The 13,388-nt window shown below is 43.5% G+C and overlaps 1 protein-coding gene across 1 annotated transcript; it reads right to left on the reverse strand.

Annotated features, from left to right (window-relative positions):
- Window positions 1–1,182: 1,182 nt before the first annotated feature.
- LOC119360764 lies at window positions 1,183–11,470 on the reverse strand. The gene is made up of 10 exons (XM_037626274.1): window positions 11,271–11,470; window positions 9,879–10,081; window positions 9,700–9,774; window positions 9,007–9,522; window positions 8,318–8,665; window positions 3,023–3,132; window positions 2,879–2,928; window positions 2,717–2,778; window positions 1,762–2,269; window positions 1,183–1,567 (listed from the first exon to the last, which is right to left on the reverse strand). The coding sequence occupies exons 2-9, from the start codon at window positions 10,047–10,049 to the stop codon at window positions 1,778–1,780; spliced, it is 1,824 nt and encodes a 607-aa protein (XP_037482171.1). The 5' UTR covers window positions 10,050–10,081; window positions 11,271–11,470; the 3' UTR covers window positions 1,183–1,567; window positions 1,762–1,777.
- Between the last annotated feature and the right edge of the window lie 1,918 nt (window positions 11,471–13,388).

The raw sequence follows: 13,388 nt of genomic DNA on the forward strand, positions 1-13,388 counted from the left end.
GGAATAGGAGGTCGTTGAACTCTGATGGGGGGTAAATTTTGCAGATGTAATTCTTCTGCTTGTCGAGTTTTCTCCCTTTCTAGTTCCAACTGTTTCCTGAGAGCATCGTTTCTGGCCTGCTGATCTGGGATTTGTTCCTGTTGCAGAGTGGGAGAATGTACCACATGACTAGTACTAGGCTGATCTGGGCCCGATGGTGCCTGGGCATTTGGCTAAGCAATTGATTTCAAAACTGCACTTATAGTAGAGAGTTGTTTGCCCAAATCCAGTACTGCCTTCTCAATTCCCCCAACTTGGAGAGAGATCTCACCTTGTTTGGAACTGATGGACCGAACGTCTTCTTGCAACTTGGATACTTCCAATCGCATCATAGAACTGTCCTTCTAAAGAACACCAAAGTCATCTCGCAGAGAGAGAACTTCTTGAAGATCCGCCTCATCGATCGTTTTCGCGCGACCCATCTCCTTGATCTCAGGTAAGGGCGAGGAATTTTACCCTGGAACACCAGCAACCTTTCCCTCACCTCAGATCCAGCCGCCGCCACGATCCACGCCTCCAAAAGCACACGGATCAGCGCTCGGACGCGGAATTTTACCGATCGAACAGAGTATCGATCAACCGCCCCTGCTCTACCGATTTGTGCCCTAATTCTCACTGCCACATGCGCCTCCACACCGCCTCAACCCCGCTGCCGTATAACAGCACCGCCGAAAACGAAGAAGGGTGGGAAAAGGGTGGGCATCACCAATCTATGGGGAAATTTCTGTCACCCTCATACGCCTCCGCCGAGAATCGCTGGCATCTAATACCAATTTGTCAGGACCTACTAGCAATTCAGAAACATGAAAGGGGAATTTAGTGTTTGGCTATGGCGAATCGCCTCGGTCCTATATAGATATTGTATAGAGTTTTAGCCCAGCCCAGAGGCAAATGATTCACAGAACTCGTCATATCCAGCTCCGACTGTTATATAGGCGAGAAATTGACTGCTCACGACGAGCGACAGTAGCTGTCTTCAGGCCTGACACCAAGGTTAGGGTAGCACTGGCCGCTAAGCTATTTTGGCATAAACCAAGGTCGTCGGCGGAAGAAGCGCTCCTAGCGGCGCCTTTCTTTCTCCTCTTCCAAGAAAGAAATCTTACAAGAAAGAAAGTTCCTTTCTCCTAGCGGCGAACACAGGAATTCAAGACTGGAGGAATTCAAGAATTAGCAAACACGGGATGTACTCCGCAGCAGCATTACAAACAGTACAAGCACACAAGTCTTTGTTACATAGTATTCCCTCTGTAAAGAAATGTAAGAGTGTTTAGATCACTAAAGTAGTTATCTAAACGCTCTTATATTTGTTTACGGAGGGAGTACTTAGGTAGGTGCCTTGCACTAGCTAGCGTGGGTCTGCCAGGAATGGCACATTTTAATTTAGGACATCAGTACTTCATCATGACTCTGAACAAGGTTACGTCATGCGCAAAACAATCATCCGACCTTGAGACAAAAGCATGCACAGGACGATATGATAGATAACTTGATGGCAGGAAGATGATGACCCAACCATCACCGCCGCGACCTGCATGCGCAAACAAAAAACACGACCATAAGATGACTGACTGGCGCATACATAACCGGGGACTAATCTGCAGATGCTTCGATTTGTTCAGACCTAAGGTGCATCAGATGACCATATATATGTACGTTCCCTAGCTCGAGACCATGCATGCTCACAAATTTGAACAAGAAAACCAGCATTCAAGGTGGCCTTACCTTTCTATACTACTCCTCATGCCTTCTTCAACACTTTGAGCAGCATCAATGCCGCTGTACCAAACAGCCTTCTTCCGGGTTGAGGATTCACTCCTGTACCAATCACCATCCTGGGCTGATAATTAACCGCTGTACTAAACAGCCTTCTGGATTGCCTTCTCTGTTGTTGCTTCATGTATTTGGGTATATCAGTGAGCGGTATTGTAGTAAACAGCTCACCGGGCTTGCTACTATATACCACCATGGGAAATCGGCCCATCACGCCGTGACCTGCAGCAGCAGACCCATCCTCGACGGTTTCCTTCTTCGAAGCTGTCTCACCATCCAAGCCTTGAGTAGGTTTCTTCCAAGCCATCTCGAGATCCAAGCATTCAGAAGGACGTGCCCATTTGTGGGGGATGATGATCTTGACTTTAGACCGGGCAGATAACACTGATCTCCACCATGGGAAGAAGCTTCTCCTGGCGAGTTTGAGCTCCCATCGTCTTGGTTTTCTCTTTCTTGTGGCCTGGCTCGAACATCAAAACAACATCTGAATGTTAGAAACCTCAAAACATCAAACAGTGAAACCTGCCGGCAGCACTGCCTTGGAATATTACATAATGTGATTATGGAGAATGTAATGTCACTAAACCTACACATAATTTAGTTTAATGAGTGAGATTTTATTGACTAAAGGTACAACAAACCACAAAGCATCTTTAACTAACACGTTAAGCTTCTGAATGACTATGCTGCATGAGATTTGCTAGTACATCTACATTCTAGGATTGGCTGCGTTGTGTCACCAATCCAATCGTATTTTAGCATGAGAGAGAGCAGCATTAAGACAGAATTTTATCACAGATTGGATAGCTCTTCAGTGTCAGATAATTCAGCTTGAATAATCCAAATTCTATGTAGTCATCAAAATCAAACAAATAAATCTTCGGAGATGATGTTTTCGTATATTTACCTTGTTCACTACTGTCTGTAGATAATCCATTTCTAGAGCTTCCCTGTTTGTGTCACTTTCCCCTGATTTTCATCGTATCATATCCAACAAAAAATATTTAGGGTTATTTTTTCCCCTCAGAGCTTAAAAGAAATGCTTCAATCAATACACACAGATACGTACCAGATTTGTTAGGTACATCCTCACTGGACAACACATCCTCATAGGGGCAGCTTCAAGAACAAGTGGAAGAAATAATTAAATAAAGAACATATCAGTTGTGTATGTAACTATGTATACAAAACATAGTCCTTGACCAAAACGTACAGGTTTCCAATTTCTGTCCATTCACTAGTAGGACAAAAACCATTATCCTTGAGAATCGACGAGACACGTTCAATGACCTCCAAATGGGGCACCTGCATGAAATACGGCACCTGCACGACCATTTTAACTTATGAGATATATGTCATGAGCACCATGAATCATGACGACTGAGATACGACAGAAAGAATTGTTTGCAGTGGTAACAGTATATTAATATAATACAAGTGGAAAGGCCACAGAAAAACTTAAGAACACTAATAACATTGTAGAATGGATGTATTTTTTATGACATCAATACATGTACAGAACACATGTTTTGTCTTAGTTATTTGGGTTAATTAGATATACGGCATTATTTTGTTTAGTTTCCCAAATTTGCCCCAATTGTTTAGTTTTGGCTTTTAAAAGAGTGGTGTGTTCATATTGTCCACGCCATCTAACTGAAAGTAACAGCCTAGACAGGTTTCATCACATGTGAAGCTGTGAATCACCGATTGCCCAGAGTTTGTGTAAACTAGACAAGACTTCTTTTTCCGAAGAAACCAGCAGGCGCTCTGCCTCTTCATTACAAAAGGAAGTTGCTATACACACCTGCACTTAGATGGCTTGCAGACTACTCCAAAAAGGAAGGGACCGCCTATGTTGTCTCAACATAGCCGGTCCCAAGCCCGGGTAAAGGAGGAGGGTTGTGATAGGCTTGGCGAGCCAACGTAAAAACTCAGCCACTCTTATGGAGATGAAACCCGAAAGATTTTCGTTGGGGCGTAACCCTCTCAGCGACGCGCTACATCGGAACCCGGGTGTGGTGGAAAATGGGCAAGGGCCGGGCCGTCACCCCCAAGGTGGCGCGCTGTATCTTGATCCGGATACGGTGGCAAGTGAGCGAGGATCGGGTCGTCGCATCCTTAGTGGCGCGCTACATCGACGCCCGGATGTAGTGGAAAATGGGCAAGGGTCTTCGCATTTGACTCGACGAGTGCGAAGGGTAAGGAAGCTAGCCGAGCCTAGGAGGATTCGCTTAGGTAGCTGGAACGTAGGGTCTCTGACAGGGAAGCTTCGGGAGCTAGTTGATGCAGCGGTGAGGAGAGGTGTTGATATCCTTTGCGTCCAAGAAACCAAATGGAGAGGACAGAAGGCGAAGGAGGTGGAGGATACCGGCTTTCAAGCTATGGTACACAGGGACGGCTGCAAACAGAAATGGCGTAGGCATCTTGATCAACAAGAGCCTCAAGTATGGAGTGGTAGACATCAAGAGACGTGGGGACCAGATTATCCTGGTCAAGCTGGTAGTTGAGGACTTGGTTCTCAATGTTATCAGCGCGTATGCCCCGCAAGTAGGCCACAATGAGAACACCAAGAGGGAGTTCTGGGAAGGCCTGGAAGACATGGTTAGGAGTGTACCGATTGGTGAGAAGCTCTTCATAGGAGGAGACCTCAATGGCCACGTGGGTACATCTAACACAGGTTTTGAAGGGGCGCACGGGGGCTTTGGCTATGGCATCAGGAATCAAGGAGAAGATGTCTTAAGCTTTGCTCTAGCCTACAACATGATTGTAGCTAACACCCTCTTTAGAAAGAGAGAATCACATCTGGTGACTTTTAGTAGTGGCCAACACTCTAGCCAGATTGATTTCATCCTCTCGAGAAGAGAAGATAGGCGTGCGTTGTACCCCAGCATAAGCTGGTGGTTGCTGACTTCCGCTTTCGGATTCGTGTCCAGCGGGATAAGCGTGCCAAAGTCGCTAGAACGAAGTGGTGGAAGCTTAAGGGGGAGGTAGCTCTAGCGTTCAAGGAGAGGGTCATTAAGGAGGGCCCTTGGGAGGAAGGAGTTGCGAACAATGTGTGGACGAAGATGGCGACTTGCATTCGTAAGGTGGCCTCGGAGGAGCTTGGAGTGTCCAGGGGAAGGAGAAGCGAAGATAAGGATACCTGGTGGTGGAATGATGATGTCCAGAAGGCGATTAAAGAGAAGAAAGATTGCTTCAAACGCCTATACCTAGATAGGAGTGCAGACAACATAGAGAAGTACAAGATGGCGAAGAAGGCCGCAAAGCGAGCTGTTGGTGAAGCAAGGGGTCGGGCATATGAGGACCTCTACCAACGGTTAGGCACGAAGGAAGGTGAAAGGGACATCTATAAGATGGCCAAGATCCGAGAGAGAAAGACGATGGATATTGGCCAAGTCAAATGCATCAAGGACGGAGCAGGCCAACTCTTGGTGAAGGGCAAGGAGATTAAGCATAGATGGCGGGAGTACTTCGACAAGCTGTTCACTGGGGAGAATGAGAGTTCTACCATTGAACTGGACGACTCCTTTGATGAGACCAGCATGCGTTTTGTGCGGCGAATCCAGGAGTCTGAGGTCAAGGAGGCTTTAAAAAGGATGAAAGGAGGCAAGGCGATGGGCCCTGATTGTATCCCCATTGAGGTGTGGAAAGGTCTCGGGGACATAGCGATAGTATGGCTAACCAAGCTTTTCAACCTCATTTTTCGGGCAAACAAGATGCCAGAAGAATGGAGACGGAGTATATTAGTACCAATCTTCAAGAACAAGGGGGGTGTTCAAAGTTGTACTAATTACCGTGGAATTAAGCTGATGAGCCATACAATGAAACTATGGGAGAGTCATTGAGCACCGCTTAAGAAGAATGACAAGCGTGACCAAAAATCAGTTTGGTTTCATGCCTGGGAGGTCGACCATGGAAGCCATTTTCTTGGTACGACAACTTATGGAGAGATATAGGGAGCAAAAGAAGGACTTGCATATGGTGTTCATTGACTTGGAGAAGGCCTATGATAAGATACCGCGGAATGTCATGTGGTGGGCCTTGGAGAAACACAAAGTCCCAGCAAAGTACATTACCCTCATCAAGGACATGTACGATAATGTTGTGACAAGTGTTCGAACAAGTGATGTCGACACTGATGACTTCCCGATTAAGATAGGACTGCATCAGGGGTCAGCTTTGAGCCCTTATCTTTTTGCATTGGTGATGGATGAGGTCACAAGGGATATACAAGGAGATATCCCATGGTGTATGCTCTTTGCGGATGATGTGGTGCTAGTTGACGATAGTCAGACGGGGGTAAATAGGAAGTTAGAGTTATGGAGACAAACCTTGGAATCGAAAGGGTTTAGGCTTAGTAGAACTAAAACCAAGTACATGATGTGCGGTTTCAGTACTACTAGGTGTGAGGAGGAGGTTAGCCTTGATGGCCAGGTGGTACCTCAGAAGGACACCTTTCGGTATTTGGGTCAATGCTACAGGAGGATGGGGGTATTGATGAAGATGTGAACCATCGAATCTAAGCCGGATGGATAAAGTGGCGCCAAGCTTCTGGCATTCTCTGTGACAAGAGAGTGCCACAAAAGCTAAAAGGCAAGTTCTACAGGACGGCGGTTCGACCCGCAATGTTGTATGGCGCTGAGTGTTGGCCGACTAAAAGGCGACATATTCAACAGTTAGGTGTGGCAGAGATGCGTATGTTGAGATGGATGTGTGGCCACACGAGGAAGGATCGAGTCCGGAATGATGATATACGAGATAGAGTTGGGGTAGCACCAATTGAAGAGAAGCTTGTCCAACATCGTCTGAGATGGTTTGGGCATATTCAGCGTAGGCCTCCAGAAGCTCCGGTGCATAGTGGACGGCTAAAGCGTGCGGAGAATGTCAAGAGAGGGCGGGGTAGACCGAATTTGACATGGGAGGAGTCCGTTAAGAGAGACCTGAAGGATTGGAGTATCACCAAAGAGCTAACTATGGACAGGGGTGCGTGGAAGCTTGCTATCCATGTGCCAGAGCCATGAGTTGGTTGCGAGATCTTATGGGTTTCACCTCTAGCCTACCCCAACTTGTTTGGGACTAAAGGCTTTGTTGTTGTTGTTGTCGTCCTTTTTTTGGACAATGAGCTTTGTAAGCTGTTGTCTGTCCTTGGCAACTTTATTTTTGTAACAAATCTCCTACTCCTATTTGTTTCAACTTTTAGTATATATTGAGTTCACTCCTTCCCTGTTGTTCTTATTCCAACAGAAATTGAACAAAAGCCTATGAAATAGCAAGATGAGCATACAATTATTTATTTGATCACTATATGTGCCAAGCATCTACAAATTACTACCTCCGTCCTGATTTATAAGTCCCCTTTGTATTTTGTGCCAAATTTTAACGAGAGATTTAACTAACACAATGTTAATGCATGTCACAAAAAATCATATCGTTGGATTCGTATTCAAACATAGTTTTTAATTATATTATTTTTTATGACATGCATTAACATTTTGTTAGTAAAATTTAAGGTCAAACTCTGGCAGTTGGCACACAATACGAAGGGGACTAATAAACCAGGACGGAGGTAGTATATCAGGAGCAATGACACTAGCAGATGTTCTCTACTCATGCACCATGAACAATAACATTTAGCACAATGCAAGATACTCCCTCCGTCCGAAAATACTTGTCATCAAAATGGATAAAAAGAGATTTATCTAAAAGACTAGAACTAAAATACGTCTAGATACATCTTCTTTTGTCTATTTTGATGACAAGTATTTCTGGATAGAGGGAGTAACAATTAGCTCCTATGGAAAACGTGACGCTGATTTTCGTAACTTCAGTGCGATGCTAACAGTAGGTTTCAATGTATTACTAGCATATTAACAGAAGGTAGTGGAATACTCTTTCACTGGTATAGCGTGCATGTCAACTACAAGGCACCCTTGGAGACTTCCATCAATCTCAAGATCTGCCACCTCAGTGTCTCGGATGTACTCAAAGGGGTAGGGTGTGCATGCGTGCATTCATAGGAGTGAGTGTGTGTCTGCGTCTGTACTGTGTTCCTAAAAAACATATAACAAACCAAATACACCCCTGACAGCCAAAGCTGCACAACTGCCTAGGCACCCCAAATACACCGATAAACAAAACTGTAAGAGGAAGCGCCTATGCAGCGCTAGGCGAACACCAGCTGCATCAACCACACTTAACGCTAATTTGAACCACGATTCTCAAAACGAGAAGTTTTCGTGGAGGGACTCAAAATGAACTTCATATTTTCAAAGTCATTTTACAAACTGTATTTACTGCCAATGACCCCAAACAAATCTTACATTCTTGACTGAGCCTATAATAAGTAGATACATTACAAATTTTGTTCAGTGTTTCTAGAAAAATAATATTGATCAGATAATGCAGGAATTACCAAAGAGCCAATGCTTATACCTCACCAACATATACAATTTTTTGTAAAACAGAGAAAATCGAGGAATTATAACTGCAAGCACCAACAGAATGATACCTCTAGATGCTTCTGAATGTATGAATCAAGACCTTCACCAGCTTTGGAAATTACATGAACGAGCATCAATGCCATATTATTAAGCTTTATCCTTGCCTCCACTTGCTGACCCTTCTCAGACTGCAAAGCAATATTGTTGTTCCAAATACGGTCACAGATAATAGCAAGCCCATCTGGCTTACTATCTCCATTTCTCTTGCGAGAAGTTCCCATGCGTATCTGCTCTTGAGCTGCCATGAGCAAAACGGCTGTCTCGGCAAGCTTTCCCTCTTTTATGTAATTCCACAGCTCATCCAATAGATTATCTGTGTATTTTGCAATCAGCCGAGTCGTATCCAAGAAGATCTTCTGCAAAAATCACCAGCACAGACCAAAAACTGAGTCTTTTAGAATTTATTTATAGGTAAGACTGTAGTGCTGATTAACTTAAAACTATGTTCTCAACAACAATCTTAATAAAACCACAACCTTATTTTCTTCGTTAAGAACAAAATAGAGTTTGTTTTCTCTCAACAAAGAGTCAAAGGCTAAAAAATGTCACTACAGCACAGAAAACAATTCCGACTATGAAAAATGGAGATTTAGGGATTTAAGGTTCCTTTAGTATTATTGCTACGTCAGTTATTTATAAGTATGTGACTTTGCTAGGCTGGAGTAGTAAATTGTTAAGGGGTGGATGTGAGACAAACCATTTCAGGTAGGCACAGAAGATGGATGAGCTTGAAGATAAAGTTGGCATCTGCCTCACTGTAATCCCGATGCTCGTGGTTAGGAAACAGACTGTCTTCCAGATACTTATGCATACACGTGTTCTCGACTGCAACATGGAGTGGGAGAAGGCCCTCGATGACCTCAGCACCGGCTGTGCGTAGATTGGCGGACGCGCCGTGGCGGACGAGCAACTGAATCATGTCAACCGAAAAAAATTCAGCAGCTCGGTGGAGGGGATAGTACCCATACTGGTTCATGCAGTTGGGACCGGCTCGGCACCCATCAAGCTCAGGTGCCTGGCCCTCCAAGACAATTTTGACACATTTCACCGCATTTTGTGAAATCATATGGTTCAAAGCCTCTGGGGTGATGATCGAACCCCATCGCATGCCCTGCCCATTCCTCTCCATATAGCTGAGAAAGCGCCGGACGCTATCCTTATCCAGGATGGGTGCCAAATGGTGCACTTTATCATGGAAGAGATGATTCACCTCCTAATCAGGATCAAAAGAGGTGAAAGGAAATCAGTTATCCGATTAGCAAAGCAAAATGAAATAAGCAGTGCACTATAGGACAACAAAACAAAAATGTTGCATAAGTAGCGCACACAAAAAATACTGCAGGGGAAAAAGTAAATAACCAAATGATTTTTTTTTTCAAATGCAGAGAACCTTAGGGATGCGTTCTGGGAAGATTATACTGGATGCTCTGAGGGCACCAAGTGCAGCTTCTTTCTCACGTGACCACTGCAAAGAGAGGGAGAGGGCGCCAAGAGCTATACTAGGGAAAGCAAACATGATAAGATAGAAATGCCATAAAGTTAAAAAAGAAAGTTGGTTAATTATTGCACCTTAGCTACTAAACGGATAGAGTCACTTAAGCTATATTCAACAGCAGGAGGGCATGGAGGAGGATACGGAGGATTCCATGGATCGTATTCATCCATGCTTGATCCATCAGTACTGGTAGTATCTTCATGACATGTGGTTTTCACTGCCTCCTCCTTGTGTGTTTTATCCATTGCTGCCGAACTGGCCTGGAATTCCAGATCCACTGTTTGTTTGGATGAAAAGAGTTTAACCAACCAGGAATTGCATCCCAAATCAGTTTCACACCTAGTTTGATTCAACATTTTTTAAGAGATGGTGGAGCAATACGAAATTGGGATGCTAGAATTTTCAGAGAAACCTCCAAACTTCACATAAATGTCAAATGTGGCAATCTCATCAGTTAGGTTAAAAAAACATATTTCATGAAAAAGACTTACAAGTAATACAATATGGAAGTGCTGTATTGTGCACAATTTTACAGTAAGGAATTGCAAACTTGATTCATAACTGCTTCAACACTGAAATGGCTTTTGTTCCTACAAACTGCTAGTGCTAGTTTATTCAATTGAGAAATACTACTGTACTTTGTCAAATAAATTTGACATTGTAAGCATTGTTCAAGCACTGATGTCGAAGACAATGATGTCAAACCGCAGCATCGTATTTCTAAACAAAATCAACACATGTCCTGCAAATTAAATAAAAAGCTCTTTCCTGATCCGCATATAACATGAAGTTAACACGTAGGTTAGGCATATGCCAAGTGAACTAAATGTAAGCATTTGTGCGTAGCACTAGTTCTGATACTACATAAGTTGATTAAAGCCTACATGCATAGCAATTGTGGAAGTTGAACAAATTAACCAATATACAGATACATGCATCATTTTATCACAGAAACAAGTGTGAAGCTTAAATAAAGCTACTCCCTCTGTCCCAAAATATATGGAGGGAGTATTTATTTTCACGGGACACCAATTATTGGTGATATTTATCAGTTAGGAACCACTGGTAGTATATTTCCATTCAAGCACCATGAACGAAATGAACTTGTGAGAAGAAAACCCTTGAGGGTTCGTTCCAGCAACAATCCGATAAAAGGAACTGCAGTAAATGAAATTCGGAATAGCCACCGTGGGCTGCAAACCAGATCTGTATGCAACGACGACGAAAGCTACAGATCCCAACTTGAAAGCAGCCCCCGAGAAGGGCTGTCGGAAACAAACAAAACTGAAAAAAAGAAACTGTTTTTTTTTTCATACAAAAATGCAACCGAGCACAACCGCGAGAAAACGGAATGCAAAGATTTCAGCTTTCGTGCGTAGAACCGCGGAATCAGGCGCGGATCTAGACGGCGTCCAGAAACCCTGAAGCAGGGCCGGCGGGGTCGCCGGATGAAAAGAACCCCGTACCCGATGAAACCCCGATGGCCAGCAGAGCTTGCGGACGGGGTGGATGCGGGAGGGGCGCGATGAGGGAGAAGGTGAACGGCGACGGCGGCGGCGACACGCGAGCGAGCGAGAAGGGGTGGGGTGGGGATTCCGGCGTCGGCGGTGACGAGGAGGGGAGGTGGAGACTCGGGTGAGGAAGAGGAAAGGAAAGGGGGTCTAGTCCATTACTAGCGGGTTGTGCGCGGCGGCACGCCGCGCCTCATTCATAAATCTATATGTAGTTTTGTATACTCGGCTCGAATATGTATATCTTAATTTTTGGCTTGTTAGATCATTCTTCTTCCCAAAACTTATGTCGTATAATTATGGGCATGGGTACTGTCATGAATTGGGCAAGCATCTACAGAAATTTAATACCCTATTTATGCATGACACCACTCGACCACCCCATATCAGTATTAGCATACATAATTTCATCTCTGAAACCCCCCACTCCTAAAGATATTTTGAATGGCAAAGCAACATCAATTATTTTAGCACCAGTTCTTTCCGCCGTTCCAAAAAAAGAAGCTATCTGCTATAAAAATCTTCTCTTCGTCTCATGATATGATGGATGACACACTCTGCCTTGTATAGCAGCATTATTTACAATCTATCCCATCAAAGAAAATGAGCTTAATACATTTGAAAAGAAACATTGAAGTAAATGAGCCTAAGACCTTTGAAAGGAACCTACATACATTTGTCTGGCTAAATTACTACACACACAAATTCGTTAACTCCAGACTCCCATGAATTTTTTGAAAAATATCGCCTGGAACATTCTTGCCGTTTCAAGAAATTCACCTCATAAAAATTCAAATTCATGTATTGGTTGTTTCTCCCCGTAAAAATTCAAATTCATGTATTGGTTGTTTCTCCCCGTAAAAATTCAAATTCATGTATTGGTTGTTTCTCCCCGTAAAAATTCAAATTCATGTATTGGTTGTTTCTCCCCATACAAGAGTTGCTCAAATTGTATTATGCACAAATAGTTGATAAATATGTGGGCGCACCCACACACTTGGAGAAGTTTGGGAGGACATGATTTGATCAGTCAGTCTGCAAAAGATGCAAAACTGATCAAAGAACTTCAATTAAGACCAGAAGAATTCACCATGATCTGTAAAACAACTCTGGGAATTTCTTAAACTTGTCTCGGAAAATGTGTTTGGACATATCATAAATATACCGTGCAATTAAGCCCTGAGTTGGAGGCTGCTATGTGAGATCCTATGAAGTACATTACTCCGTCAGTTTCAAAATAGATGAACCAACTTTATACTAAAGTTAGTACAAAGTTGAGTCATCTATTTTGAAACGGAGAGAGTACACTATTATTGGCAACAACAAACCCAAAACCCATGGTGCCAAAGAGAAGAACATTGCCCCAAACTATACTCTTAGCGCCAGAAGGCCGAAACCCACTCAAACGGCAAGACGACGCACAGAGAACTCATTGTGCTTGCCGGTGTCGCTCGTCGTCCGCGTCTTGTAGAAGTAATTCTTCAGTTGCTTCCTCATGATCCCCATCTCGACAGGTAGTCATCATTATGCTATTGCTGCACATATCAACACAACTGAGGAAACATCAGAACTGAACAAATCATGCTACTGAATAAAAACAAACCCAGTGTTACGAATCATTGAATCCCACAGCTTGCACAGATTTGTTACCCCAAGTCTACAGGATTGAGATACAAAGATAATACAATATTTTCAGCACATCATGAGTTCACGACCCAGACCACTTGCTAAAATTCTGTGAAGTGTCAATGAAAAATCATGTGAACTACAGAAGGCTTTCCTGACATTCTGTTAAGTGTCAATCACAGTCATGTGAACTATACAGAAGGTTTTGCTCATATCATAATATGTGCAAAGTATACTAAGTATGATCACTTTGTTCGTTTCAGGGACCATTCCTTGCCCTCATCATTTCTACTATAGATACACATGCTTGTTTCTCCACCTGAAAATCCACTGCCACTCTAAATAGAAAGATTTCGTATACAGAAGTGGTATATTGTTAGAATAAAATATTAGACAGATATGCAACCCAAATGTATTCAGTAATATGGCTGCCCCAGCAATAGGTAT

This window comes from Triticum dicoccoides, chromosome 1A (genome assembly GCF_002162155.2).
Source record: "Triticum dicoccoides isolate Atlit2015 ecotype Zavitan chromosome 1A, WEW_v2.0, whole genome shotgun sequence".
Lineage (NCBI taxonomy): Eukaryota > Viridiplantae > Streptophyta > Magnoliopsida > Poales > Poaceae > Triticum > Triticum dicoccoides.